The 14817-nt window shown below is 41.2% G+C and overlaps 1 protein-coding gene across 5 annotated transcripts in view; it reads left to right on the top strand.

The window, feature by feature from the left end:
• The window catches only part of SMARCA2 (SWI/SNF related BAF chromatin remodeling complex subunit ATPase 2), a 187991-nt gene that overhangs the window by 43671 nt on the left and 129503 nt on the right, over nt 1-14817 (top strand). For all 5 annotated transcript variants that reach the window (XM_025188130.2, XM_075931662.1, XM_075931661.1 and 2 more), the window contains 2 exons: nt 2672-2779; nt 5426-5675. In XM_025188130.2, the coding sequence (XP_025043915.2) occupies nt 2672-2779; nt 5426-5675 (358 nt within the window). The remainder of the gene's footprint in view (nt 1-2671; nt 2780-5425; nt 5676-14817) is intronic.

The raw sequence follows: 14817 nt of genomic DNA, 5'->3' as shown, positions 1-14817 counted from the left end.
TCCATCCGATGGCCTCGTATCTCTCCCGGGCTCACAGAACATCCTAGCGGATAGATTGAGCAGATTGTTTGTGAGCTATGAGTGGTCCCTGCATTGGGACGTTGCTCAATCCATCTTCCACGTGTGGGGGTTTCCCAATCTGGATCTGTTCGCCACAGAGCAGAACACGAAGTGCCCCCACTACTGCTCCCTCATGGGACAGGAACGGGAGTTCCTAGAGGACGCTCTCCTCCTCTGGCCGCAAGGCCTGCTGTACGCCTTCCTGCCCTTCCCACTAGTCCACAGGGTCCTGTTGAAAGTGCGGGAGTTCAGGGCATCATTAATTCTAATCTCCCCAGCGTGGCCCAGACAGCATTGGTTTTCGACTCTCCTCAACCTCTCATGTGAGAGGCCCATAACCCTCCCACTAGTCTCAGGCCTGATATCCCCAGACTCGGGCAGGCTTCACCACCCAGACCTATGGTCCCTCCACTTGACAGCATGGAAGTTCCATGGTTAACGGCAGAGGAGCTCCAGTGCTCTCAATGAGTCCAAAAAGTCCTTCTGGGTAGCAGAAAACCTTCCACTAGAACTATGTACCTCGCTAAGTGGAAGCAGTTTTGCTGTTGGGCTTCTCAGAAGGGGGTACACCTGAGGTGGGCACCAGTCCCCTTGATCCTGGATTACCTGTTGGACCTTAGGCTCCAGCATCTGTCTTCCTCTTCTGTTAAGGTCAGCCTAGTGGCCATTTCATCCTTCCACCCCGGGGAAGAGGGGAAAACGCTATTTGCCAACCCTATGGTTAACAGTTTCCTAAAAGGAATGGACAGACTCGATCGACATGTCCGGCAACCCGTTCTCCAGTGGGACCTAAACCTGGTACTATCCAAACTTATGGGGCCCTCGTTCGAACTGCTAGCCACATGCTCCCTCCTTCACCTATCTTATAAGGTGTCCCCCCTAGTGGCAATCACATCCGCGAGGTGGGTGTCTGAGCTTAGGATGCTGACATCAGATCCCCCTACACAGTATTTTTCAAGGACAAGGTTCATCTCCTCCCTCACCTCAGCCTTTCTGCCGAAGGTCGTTTCTGCATTCCACACTTCCCAAGATATTTTTCTACCAGTTTTTTACCCGAAACTGCATGCATCGGGGAAAGAGCAAGCTTTACACACATTAGATGTCAGCAGGGCGCTAACCTTTTATTTAGACAGGACCAAACTGTTCTGAAAATCACCACAACTTTTTGTAGCCATCACGGAATGCATGAGAGGCCAACCTGTATCCACTCAGTGCATTGCCTCATGGACAACTGCCTATATCAGGGAGTGCTACCCTTAGAGCACACTCCATGAGAGCTGTGGCAGCTTTCACCGCTTTTGCAGTGCAGGTTCCCATCCTGGACATCTGTAGGGCGGCCACATGGTCCTCGGTCCACATGTTTGCCAACTATTATGTGCTGTCCCATCAGGCCAGAGAGGATGCTGCCTTAGGTAGGGCTGTCTTTAACTCCTCCTTGGTTTCAAGATCCGGTCCTCCATCTAGTTAGGTTCTGCTTTGGAGTCACCTATATTGGAATGCACATGAGCAATCACTGGAAGAAGAAAGAACGGTTACTTATCTCGTAACTGTGATTCTTCAAGATGTGTTGCCCATGTCCATTCCAAATCCCCGTCCACCGCCCTTTATCTGGAATATGCCAGTAAGAAGGAACAGTGTGTGTGAGGGGATCAGCAGGGGTATATATGGGCCGATATACCAGTGCCACTCCAGGGGGCTCCCTGCTGGCCCTAAGGGTACTGCTGAGGGAAAAGTCTCCGACGACGTGTGCACGCTGTGCGCACACAAATATATTTGAATGGACATGAGCAACACATCTCAAAGAATCACAGTTACGAGGTAAGTAACGGTTCTTTCAGAAAAAGTGTGTAGTGATGGTCCATCATCAAGACCCTCCCTTCCCGTCCTCATCACCCGAAAAAAAAAAGTTATCTGTTTATGCGAATTTGTTCATACTAGCTATATGCCGAGACGTAATGATGCCATGTGAAAAGAAAATTTCAAATTATTTAGAGACAGTTTTAAATATAATTTATGTATTGCTTTTGTGTCTCTTGTAACCAGAGTCTATGAACATTTAATCTGTGTTTTTAAAGTTATTCTCCTCCTGCTGTTTATTACACACATGAAGAAGTAATCCTCTGTTGTGACATCATAGTGTCTCCTAAATGAGGATTATGATTTTAAGCTGGGAAAAAGAAGCAAGAATGGATTTTACACTATGCATATTTTTAAAGAGTTAAAGATTTCCATGAACTCTGTTGATGAGCTATATTCTTGTTTGCTTTAAGTGCTAGTCACTTAAAATTGATCCCAAACAACTTTTCTTTAGTCAAAATCTGGGAGTTAAAATGATCCTATTTTTCTTGTTAATAACAGTGTTAATAACTCTGCTGGTCCCTGTAATTCAATGTACATGGCGGTGTCTTCCAGGTTTTTTTTTTTTTTTTTTTGAGAGACTTGATTTAAATTCGCTTAATTACATTTATTTTTCACACAGCAGAATCCACTTAAATCTGTATTTAATGCCCAAACTGTATTTGCATAAATAGACTTGTATGCCAGAAAGTGAAGTGATTTCTGAATGCAGAGAAATACTGTGTATTTTAGTAAGTTTCTTTCCTCTGTTAAGTTCTAGGTATTGGGGTGCATTCAATTACTGGTCCCGCAACTGGGCCAGGACCTGCTTCAGGAGTGCCAGGACATGCAGCTGCCATGACCCCGAAATCTTGGACAGAAGGTAGAAGAGAGCACAGCAATAATTTCGTACTACATAGATAAGTTTAAACTGCGTAGGCAGGGCTTGGAGAGTAGGGACAGAAAAGGAGGTGTGAGGAGATAAAAAGGCATAAGGAAGACATAGTGTAACCTTTATTTTATCTTGCACGTATATATCAAGGAGTGGTCTACAAATGATCAGACCGTGAATGATTGAGGCAGATGAAATTATTGCTGCAGTTAGGCATCCTGAACATGAAACCTTGCTCTACAATCAGAATGAAATAGATAAGCTGCTTGAGGGACAAGCATAAAACCTAATAAATAGGCAGTTACATTCTGAGCATGCTTAAATGCAGTGAGCCTTTCTGACTTTTTCTGGATGCTATAAATAAAAGTTTTCACATAATGAATAAAACGAGGCTTGATTTTTTTAAAAACAAAATTACACTAAATTTTAAAGTACAAATTGGGTTTCAAGGAATAGAGAACAACATTATGTACTAGATAATTTCTTTTATAGTCTGACCTTCTGGGAAATAATTTAAAAACTGTTGGGTTATTTTTGTTACCTCCCTCTACTGCAGGAAAAGATGCAAGGTGAAAGGACAAATTTAGTATCAGTTCAATAGTAAATGCTCCTTTGGAACATTTTTGTTCAAAGATTATTTTTTTTAATACAATCACTTACATGGTGCAGATTTCTCCTATTAAGAAGGTCCTTATTTTGTCAGTGCTTAAAGAGAATTAAATCTTGGAGGAAATGGGGACTAAATGATGGTTTGCTATCTCTAAAAGAAATGTCGTTGGATGACACTTATTGCTGTTTTAAAAAAGCCATGAAATACTACTTTCTAATCAGGTGTAGCATTATGCTCCACTGAGTACTCCAACAAACTGGTACCATATAACCTTGGATAGGATGATGAAGATAAAAATAATTTTATTTTTAATATTAGTAAAATCAGGAATGTTTCTATCAAGGGCTCCCTAAGAAACTTTGATTGGTGTACAGAGATATTAGATGGAAGTTTTTGTGTTGATAATCTTTCTATTTCTTTTAAAATTTGTATTTTTTGAACGAAAACCACCTTAATATGTATTTTTACAATAGCTTTTTTTTGAGGGCATGGGGAAAGATATGCCTATGTACAATATTTGTTGTGGATTTTTATTTGGAGTTTTGTCTTTTTGAAGTCTATGCTGGCCTGCCTTAGTTTTATGACATCACTAAGAGATCCTGAAAATTGAGAAAACAGTGTTTTGAAGTCCTGAAATATCAGGCTTGACATGATGCCAAACCTACATTTCAAAAACTTATGTCCATGATTTTTTTGCCCAGAGTGAAGACGTTTAAGTGGCAGCTGATGAGCTCTGAAGATGAGCCATCTTCTCCAAATGGATTTCAGATCCTGGGTCTGAAGTAAACTGATTCTGAGACTGTGGACAGATTCTGAAATTGTATTTCATCAATTAAATTATTATATACTAACCTCCTTCAAAAACAGTGACAGCTTTGTCGTTGCAGTTATCTATAGTTCCCAGTGTCTCTATCATCTCCATGAAATCAGTAACTGCTTGTCCATGTACAGAAGGCCACAAGCAGCAGCACTTTCCTACCTTATCTCTGTTGGATGCTACTTTTGTGTTAAGTGACGCATTTAATTTTCGAAATAAGGAGAGTGAGAAATTTTAGAAGAAAAATCAAGCACCCAATACTTGAAATACTTATTTACTTATATTACTATATTAGTCTGGTTTTTTTAAAGTGTAATTTTAAAAGTACATTTAAAATATTTAAAAGTATATAAAAGTGGACATTTTAATAAAATAAATACTGCCAACTTTTTTTCCGTAAGAGCTGCGGAAAGGATCTTGCTCATGGCCTGGCCAAATTCCACTCCTGGGCGTATTTTCATATTGGAATTGGAGATAGTGCCCATGTAAGAGAGCAGAGTTTGGCCCTCTGCCTAGATCTACCCAGTGCTAGAAATATTTTGCTGATACAAATTCTATGTTTTAAAAAATCTAAATGAAAATATAGCTCTAATAATTGTCACTTGCAGTTACTATTTTTGGGTTACTCTCTGTAATTTCTACTATCATATAGTTTTCCTCTATGGGAATTGAAGCCTATCTCAGGGTACGTCTACACTACTGTTTTTCTGTAATAACGGCCGTTATTCTGAAAAAACAGTACTGGTGTCCACAGTGCAATTGCGTTATTTCATCTTTGTCTAAATAACTGGTGGCTTTTTTCTGACAATGGTAAACCTCATTCCACAAAGAATAAGCCCTTTTCCGAAAAACCTTTTTTGAAAAAGGGTGTGTGTAGACACTCTACTGCTGCTGTGTTGAAGTAGCTCCTCGCCAGGCCATTCCAGTTATTCCTCACCAGTGCCTCCTGGGGCTCTAAGTCGAGATAGCGCGTCCACATTAGGGGAGCTTGCCTCGGACTAATGTTCACGCTTCCCTGTAGTGTGGATGCTCTATTTCAAAATAAGCTTTTCTGGAAGATATCTTCCAGAAAAACTTATTCTGAAAGAAGCTTGCAGTAGTCTGTTCTTTTGTTAACTTTGAAAGTTTGTCTCAGGTGCCTACCTGCAGGGTTTTTTGTTCAAAATCAAGCTGCTCTGTTTATCACATGGCCATATTACTTATTTTGCAGGTCAAGGACCAGATATGAATGTTGCCACTACACCACAAAAGCTTGCTGTACCACCTCCTAGTGGAAGGCCTTCACCTGCCCCCCCTGCTGCCCAGCCTTCTGCAGCCATGCCTGGTCCTTCTGTACCACAGCCAACTCCGGGGCAGCCATCACCTATTGTCCAGCTGCAGCAAAAACAGAACCGTATTAGCCCCATACAGAAACCACAAGGATTGGATCCTGTTGAAATACTCCAGGAGCGTGAATACAGGTAAGCAGGGTATTTATGAGACTTAAACCACAGGTTCTGTGTTGTATTTCTGGACGCCAGCTGGTCTCTGTTGCAATTATAGCTCATAATGTTCATAATTAAAATAATTCTTTTGAGAGGGGCCATAGTGAAAAGTAATATAGGGACATCAAATTAAAGGGTGATTCTAAAGTTTATTTTAAATATAAACATGTACTCAAGTGCTTTGCTGGATCAGAATGGAGAGGACTGAGGTTATGAAACTAAAATCCTTAGAATCAACATAGAAGCTATTTTTGCTAAGATTGTCAGTTACAAAAAGTGTTCAGAACTAGGGATATAAAATTTCGATTAATTAGCTAATCAAATAGTCAGTGCAATTTACGTCGGCTATTAGATTTATCGATATGGGCGCCTCCGCCTTTGAAGTGTAGCAACAGCCCCAGGGCTGTTGCCGCTCTTCAAAGGCGAAAGTGCTGTGGGGAGCATGGGGCCAGCAGGGGACTCAAGCAGTCCCCTGCTGGCCCTGTGCTCCTGAGGTGTTTCCAAGAATCAGCACCACATGGAGCCTGGGTTCAGCTGAGGAGTACCCAGCTGACCCCGGGCTCCATGCAACACTGCCACTTTGAAATGCTGCAGGGAGCCCGGTGTCAGGCTCCATGCAGCATTTCAATGCAGCAGCGCTGCATAGAGCCCGGGTCAGCAAGGAGTCCCAGCAGGCCCCGAGCTCCACATGGCACTGCTGTTTTGAAGCACTTGCACCGCTTTCCCCCTCTCCCTGCCGCTGCCTCTGTGATAGAGGCAACAAGATAAGGAGGGGGGTGGGGGGAGGGGAGAGTCAACTAGTTGACTAGTCGTTCACATCCCTATTCAGAATTATTAACAAACAAAAAAAAGACAGCTGGAATTCTGCAGTGGTGGAGGGGAGAGTCTTAAATGCCAAGGACTCAAGTATATCTTCCAATAAGTGGGCATCAGGTCCAAGCGATTTCACTAGAAAGGAACAAAGTATGACAGGTGAAATGTTAAAATAAAAATTAGTAGGGCCAGTATGGAAGTCAAAGGAAAAAAATAGCCAAATAAAAAACAGGAATTTTGTCCAGTGGAACATGGGTTGGCTGATCTGCCAGGGAGTAAAGGGAACACACAAACAAGTCAAAATAAAAATGGAAAAAAAAAAAAAGAACAAAAAATGAGGTCCTCGTGTCCTTACTTAGGCATATAAAAGTATCCTGACAAAAAAGTGCTGAGTACCCAATACTAGCTGTTATAATAGCATATCACTTTCATATGCTATTATAATAATACTTAATTATTATTATTTACTTATTTGTGTTACTGTAGCAGCTATGAACCCCAGTCATGGACCAGAACCCAGTTATACTAGGTGGTATCCACATATGTAATAAAAATTGTCCTCTGCTCCTAGAGCTTATACATTCAGACTAGAGACGACAGGTGCAGATAGACTGACAAACGGGCATACCAGGAAATGGTGTGAAAGTATTGATCAGTGCAATAGGGCAGGTTTCTTCAGGGCCTACTTAGGGTTAAGGAAAAACATCACTTAGGGAAGATGGTCATACAGGTGCCCTTTTCAGAGGAGTTGCACCCTCTTTTTAAACCTCTCTTATTGGTCACTGTCAGTGACAGGCTACAGACTAGATATTCCATTTGTCTGGTCTAGAATGGCAATGCCTATGTTCCAGTTACTGAAAAGGTAAAGGCTAAGCAAATAGAAGCAAAAGGCAAGCTCATCTCCTGGAAGGCAGGTTCTAATGACATTGTTCCAGGAATATACTCAAGCTTTACAGATGTCTGAGGGAGGATGATTGAGATTACCTTTTAGAGAATATGAAATGTTTAGCGGCAGTGGGCTAGGAAGGGGGACTAGTGAGTGGATGAGGTACCCAAAACGAAATGATCTGGATCTATTGCTCTGTTTAGAAGAGACCATTATAGTGTGGGAAACTTAATTTTATCCAGAGTCATAACACCTCGTTTGTGATGACGCTCCAGGGATTTGCTTTGTCCCAAGCTTTGTTTTCTGAGAGAAACGTTGATCAAATAGCCCGTTTTTGGTTAGCAAGACTATGTGATTACAGTACCCAGAGCAAAACTAGAAAATAGTGCAGAGATGGGGAAGGTCTTACCTGGGAATATCTTACAAAGGACAGTATCATTCATTCTTGCTTGATTCTGCATCATTGCATTTTAACTGCCTTGAAGGCTGTTTAGAGGTACTTGAGTATGCTGTATATATGCTTGTAAGACAGAACTGCCCTGTCAGCTAAGAGTTATGATGCTGCTCAAAGATCTACTTAATATCTGTAGTACTTTGCATAATTTGACATACTTGTAATACTAAGCAAAAAGTATCTTGCTAATGATTAAGAACAGACCCTAAAGGCATACTCTGTACTGCTTTTGAAACTATTTTTTCAAGCCATGATCTAGCAAAACAGTCAAACTTTTGCTTAAATTAATGCAGCAATTAGGTGTTTTGCTGTATTGAGTCCATAGTCACTAGCATAGTTTTTACCTTAACTTGGAACGGCCTTACCTGTTTCATTGTGTAAGGTTATTGTAGTGTAACAGCATTTTCAGAAAACATAGATGTTACACAAAGGCTAATACATTTTAACTTTTGTACATATGGAAGGGGATATAACTATGATGTGAGCTAGAAATCCTATGAGCCAGTGCCACACATGCTTGCATATACCAGAGATGGTGCCCCTGAGCCTTGATCTGTTAACTGCTTCTTCCAAGAGCAGGGATGTATTCAAATAGGGATCTACAGGAGAACATAGCTATTCTTTTCACTGAGTTAGGCTATGTCTACACTACAAAGAAAAGTCAGAAAAAGATTCGTAAATTGTGGTTCACGATTTGCGTATCTTTTCCCACTTTTCTTCTGCAAGGGGGCTTTTCTGACATTTGATGGGTCTACACGGGGCCAAAGGTCGGAAAAAACCCTCTTTCAGAATATCCCTTCTTCCTCGTAGAATGAGGTTTACAGGGATGCTGAAAAAATGTGTCTGCTTTTTTGTTCCTTGGATGCAGCAGAGCTTTTCTAGGATACCATCCCGGAAAAGCTCTACAGTATAGACATAGCCTTAATTTAGAATTAGAATGTGTATCTCTTATCAGTGCATCAATCAATCGTCTCTACTTAGAGTCGTGCATAGTGTTCTTTGGGTTCAAACCATGCCTCTTTGTGCTGCATAGTCAGGACCCCAGAAGGACCTCAGAGGCATTGTGATTTGTGAAATCCCTAGTGTGAATGGGAAGACATGAAGCTGGCACAAATTAGGAAGGGTGTGTGTGTGTATTCTCCCCTATTTACTGCCTTTGGGGAGGCTCCTGGTTTTAGCTCCACACAGTTGTTTAATTACAGTCTTATTCCTTGCATGCTGAACTCTGTGCAAGGGGTAGAGTGTGTGTTAGGAACCTTGAAAAACTATGTAGACTATGAAAAACTTAAAAAATATCGTCTATAGCATCTTAAAGACTAACAAAACATGTAGATGGTATCATGAGCTTTCGTGGGCACAACCCACTTCTTCAGGTGCATCTTATCTATTGTTAGGCTGCCTAGTTTGAAATACCCTCACTTTGTGATCTTCTGCACAAGCTGCTGCAAAGATGTTTTTGTAGGTATTCGGAGAAAGCTTGAGGGTACGCTGCTTTGAATAAGGAAAGATTGGAAAGCAAAGGGTTTGTTTGTTTGTTTTGTTTGTTTGTTTTGTTTTTTGGCAGACTGGCTGAGTTGTGGGGTTTTTTTGTTTTTGTTTTTTTTAATGTTGCTGGGGTTTTTATTTTGTTGTATTAATTACATCTGAGGATGCCTACTACTTTCTATAGGGCATTTAATTATTTAAGTAAACACAAAATAAAAGATGGGCATCTTAATGGCAACTTAAGAACTTAACTAATACTTAAGTATTAGGTCCAACTTTTTTCTACTGGTAATTTTGATCTAGTTAAAGTGCACATGTCTTTTTGCACAATGGGAGCAGGACTTGACAGCTGCAGTTAAGGTAATATATGATTCTGAAATGGTCATGTATTTAGTTTGGTATTTTTGTGGAAGTTGGAGCAAAACTAATTTATCCATTTTTTTTTGGTTGTAAGAGAATGAAAAAATATGTCTTGCCACGTCTTTAATAGTTCTGTACTCCAAACATTAAGTGTCAAAATTTAAAATTGTCGTATATCCCTACTTGTAGAAAAATATTTGAATATTTCAGTAGATATGTGCCTTGGGTGTAATCAAGTTAGAAGCTTTGAAAATGGCCTACTGTGTATGTGCAGTAGCCTCAGGTACAGATGGGATCTGCTGGCTTAGGTTGTGGAGTGTAGTAATAAGGAGTGCCATACTGTACAAGCATGCATGGCTAATATAACTGCCTCATGAAAAGTGACTTGAAAATTTGTGTGGGCAGTGCACCTCAGCACACGTGCACTCTGTAAGAAGTCGATGGAATGGTTTTGTAGACCTCCAAACTTGCACAGGATGGGATTTCTGTTGCTGCACACATCTTTTTCCTGATGTGAGTGCTTAATGGTTCAGCCAATAGTTAATATAAACTTTTTATGGATGTTATAAAGATGAAACATTCCTGTAATATTTTCTGTTACATTGAAGAAATTTCTCTCATTCGCTCAGTGACTGGAATTCCTCTGTCTTGGACTTATTTTAGAATAGAAAGTTATACAATTGATCTGACAGTTCATCAGAGTAGGCACTTAAAGGTGTAGCATCACGTTCTTCTCCATTAGCCATTTCTTAAATGGCCCACTACAGGTGGAGGAGCAGTAATAGATTCATTAACATATTCTTGAGATTGAAGAAGCCTTGAACCTGACGACATATAAATGGGAAACTTTCTACTTTTAATAGATTTCCCCTGCCTCCCCCCTCCACCCCTGCCAAGAACCACATTTTCACATTAAAAGGTTTTGGCTTAAATCAACAACAACAACAAATTAAGAGTTAATGTTGCCACTGAATTCACTTGGTTGTGCCTAGCAGCTATTGCAGCCTATGTTGCTGTGAAATTAGGAGGTATAATTGTTGTTAATCCCTATGTGATTAATGGTAGATTAAAATAAACTTGGATATTTAAAATATCCATCACTATAAAAAGTTTAAATTACTACTATGTGTTGAACTGTGCAATTTGCTGTGCTACTTGAAAAATGGCCAAAGTAGTAAATTCATGACATGCTTTTATAAAACTCCATTTTAATACTTTCTTGGAAATAAAGTGCTGCTTTAATCTTAATGAATATGTCCTAAAACTAATAATGTGTTGTGTAATTTAATGTTATTCCACTAGGTGGAATGACTCTCCTACGTATCAGCATTAATTAAAAAAATTTACACTTTACAGCATTTTAAATTTATGATCACTGCAAACCATGTGAAATTGATTCCTTTTATTATCTGAAAATGGTTTCCCTTTTATAAAGCTTTCTTGCTTGCTGCCTGGCATCCATTTCATACGCTTGCAGTGCTCTGTCATAATTTCTGCAGTTACCCACAATCAGTGAAGGAGCGGTAAATATCACCTGCTTTGCAAGGTGATCTTCAGTTTGAAATTCAATAGCTGTGTTTTGTGTGGCTAAAGATAAAATGATGAACTGCAAAGATTAATTAAATATATCCTTTAATAGGGTTAGTGACATAGACATCAACTTTGGGTGTTCCGGGGGCTGGAGCACCCATGGGGGAAAAGTTAGCAGGTGCTCAGCACCCAAGATGGCTAGGCAACCCCTTCCACTCAGCTCATCTCACCTGTTAGCGGCCCTGATGATCAACTTAACTCCTCTCCCTCCCTCTGAGTGCCTCCTGTCTACTGCAAAGAGCTGTTTCCTGGCATTCAGGATACTCTGAGAGGGAGGTGTGCAGTGTGTTTGGGGGGAGGAGGTGGAGAAGATGCAGGGCATGGGTGGGACATTGGGGAAAAGGGTGTGGTGGGAGCGGAGCAGGTATGGAGCTGGGGGAAAGGTGGGGCACAGGCTTGGGAGAAAGTGTAGGGTAGGGGTTGAGGCAGAGCTGGGGGTCAAGCATGCCCTAACTTTGGGGTGGGCAATAATTTTCACAGGTGGGCGGGCCACTCAATTAATTTTGGTACGTGGCGGGTCATGGGATCAAAGGAGCAGGGTTGAGGACTAGCCTTCCCCCCAGAGTTGGCTTTGAAGTAAAAATGCAGCAAAGGGCTCGCAAATTCTGGCCCAGCTGCTACCACATTCCCTGGCAGCCGCCTAGGACTACTGCAGCTATTTAAAGGGCTCATAGCTCTGAACCCTGCTGGGGTAGCGCCATGACTGCGAGCCCTTTAAATTGCAAAGCAATTCTGGGCAGCTCCCATGAAGCCTTGTAGTAGCGGGGCTGGGAGCTGCAAGCCCTTTAAATAGCAACAATTAAAAAGGCTCTGGGCTCCAGCCCCTGCTGGGGTAGTGCCATGACCAGGAGCTGTGGGCCATTTAAATAGGATCCTGCTGCCTGAGCCACCGCCTGGAAATTCAGTGGCATGGGCAGCAGGATATAAACAGAAAACAGCCAGATGCAGTCTGCGGGCTGGATCAAAATGTTAGGCAGGTCAGATCCAGCCCCTGGGCCACATCTTGCCCATCCCTGCTCTAATGGGAAAGTAGGTGCCTGTGGTTAATAAGTCCTTCACACTCTTGAAAAATGCTGTTTTCTACTTGACCTTCTATTCTGACTGAATGACTTAGAAGCCTTTAGCATTGTTGCTCAAAGAGAGAAACAGTCTAACATATTTTATCAACTTGAAAGATTAGAAGATGAGCATGATCCAGAAAAATCTAAGTGTAATTTAAAAATCATACATTCTTTAAGTGAAAACTGGTTATCTATAAAAAGATAATATTGCTATAGATAGAAAAATATTTTCCAGCAAACTGCTACATTTTAAGCTGTTTGGCTGCTGTTTCTTATTCCTTGTAAAATACATACTCTTTAAAAGTTTTAGCACTGTTGATAAATTAGAGACATTTAAATTATTTGAAAGTTGTTTGGAAAACCCCACTGAAAACCAGATACTTTTTCTAATTATGTAATCGGTCTTTATCAGCTTGCAAATACCTTCTTTTTCTTTCTTTTTTTCTTTTTCTCTTCACTACTACGTGTTGGGAAAAGCCCTGGCTTTCATTGTGAACAGTTCAGTGAAAATCTTTTAAACATTAAGCGGACAACATTAGAATATTCAAAGACTGGGATAGACGATGATGAAAATATTATAACATTAATTTATATAAAGGCACACCGTATCTGCTGTAAGTTTAGACTGTTCAGTTCTTAACCCATTTGTCTATACAGAACATATTACAATAGGAGCAGGCTCAGAGAACAGCAAAGAAAATGATCAGCACATGTCCAAACACCTCTTTTACATGTGGGGTGCAGCTAACAAGTACCTGGGGGCTGATCCTGCAGCTTCAAACTAAGCAGGAGTTTTTCCATTGACTTCAGGAAACATAGGATCAAGTCTTTAGCCCTCATCGATACAAACAACACTGATCAAATGCCTTACTAAGTCGAAGAAGTCATTTGGGGAGATGTCACTGCACCTATAGCAAAAGCCATATCGACTTCAAAGAATAGGATTTTGCTTTAACTGTTTCATAGATGATTGCCTCAACAGAAACATTCCAGCTATTTTAGAACTGAGAGATTGAGGAAAAACCATAGCTGTGGTCTGGGCTCATCAGTATGTGGACAAGCACCATGCACCTGTATACATCTCAGAACTCTAGGCCTGGTCTGCTCTAGGAAATTAAGTCAATATTGGTTGGGGAAAATCCACACTTCTAGGCAATGCATTTAAACCAGGGATATCCAAACTCTGACCTGCAGCCTGTGTCAGGCTGGTCAGATAGTTTACTTTAGGTCATGATTCCTGCTGGGGAGCAGGATCAGGATCTTGCCCTGCACTGGTGCTTCAGTCTGGGAACAGGGTTGTAGGCTTACCCCATTCCATGTGTACGATGGGAACTATGGCTAACTGGAGCAGCAGGGGTGGCCTTGGTAGATGGGGTAGAGCACCGAGCCACCTGGTTGCACCTCTGCATAGGAGCTGGAGGTGTGATGTGCTACTGCTTCCGGGAGCTGCTTAAAGTAAACCCCACCCTGACTCCTGCCCTGATCCCCTCTGAACCTTTCAAGCCCAATCCAGAGCACTTTCCTGCACCCCAAATCCCTCATCCCTAGTCTCGTCTCCAGCCAGAGCTCTCACCCTTCCTGCATTCCAGCCTCCAATTTTGTGAGCATTCATGGCCCACCATACCATTTTCATATTGAGATGTGACCTTTAGGCCAAAAAGTTTGCCCACCTCTGAATGAAGCTAACTTAAGCCCTGGAGTAGACAGCGCTAGGTCGGTGAGAGAATCCTCCCATTGACCAACTTATTGCCTCTTGGGGAGGTGGCTTGCCTATCTGTCAGCATAGTCCCTGAAGTGTGACAGTCAGCATTTTAAACATAGACAAGCCCTAAGTCTCTTTATGCATCTATCGGCTGCTATTCTATATGGATGTGCAGTAGCTAAATCTTCATTTTTAAGGGCAGGAGATAGGAAAGCCACTAGGTTTGTCCAGTTGTTTTGCAGCTGTAACAGCAGTGAAATTCCCTCGCAGTCACTAAATCCAGTTATAGAAAATGTGGATTTCTGTAGTGTCCTATAGCTACTTGAAAGAACAAAATCTACCGGTGTTATTTTCTGAACAAATAACTCTCCTATAGGAATCATAAACTTCTCCGCTGGACCTGAACAAATATCTGTTGCCGTTAATGGAAGTCTTTCTTGCCAGAATAGTAACACCTCTTGATTTACTGTTCAATCTGTATGAAAAACCTGCTGACCTAATTCTGCTTCAATTTTCTGTGCTCTTGAGAACACTAAATGAGTCTCCTGAAGTTATGCAGTATTACAGCCTTTTTTTTGTTTCAGGAAGTTTCAAATCATGTTTCTGTATATCAGATTACCTACTGTATTCTGTTGAATATTGAGGAAAAAATAGTATGTAGAGGAGCAATGCTTAAAATACAGATAAAAAGCACAAAAATCCTCACTTCTGAGTGTGATCCTTTTGGTATCTGGAAATTCTTATGTACTCCAGCCTCTTCTGAGGGG

Source organism: Pelodiscus sinensis, chromosome 6 (assembly GCF_049634645.1).
Source record: "Pelodiscus sinensis isolate JC-2024 chromosome 6, ASM4963464v1, whole genome shotgun sequence".
Taxonomy (NCBI): domain Eukaryota; kingdom Metazoa; phylum Chordata; order Testudines; family Trionychidae; genus Pelodiscus; species Pelodiscus sinensis.
This window is presented reverse-complemented; position numbering and strand designations above follow the sequence as displayed.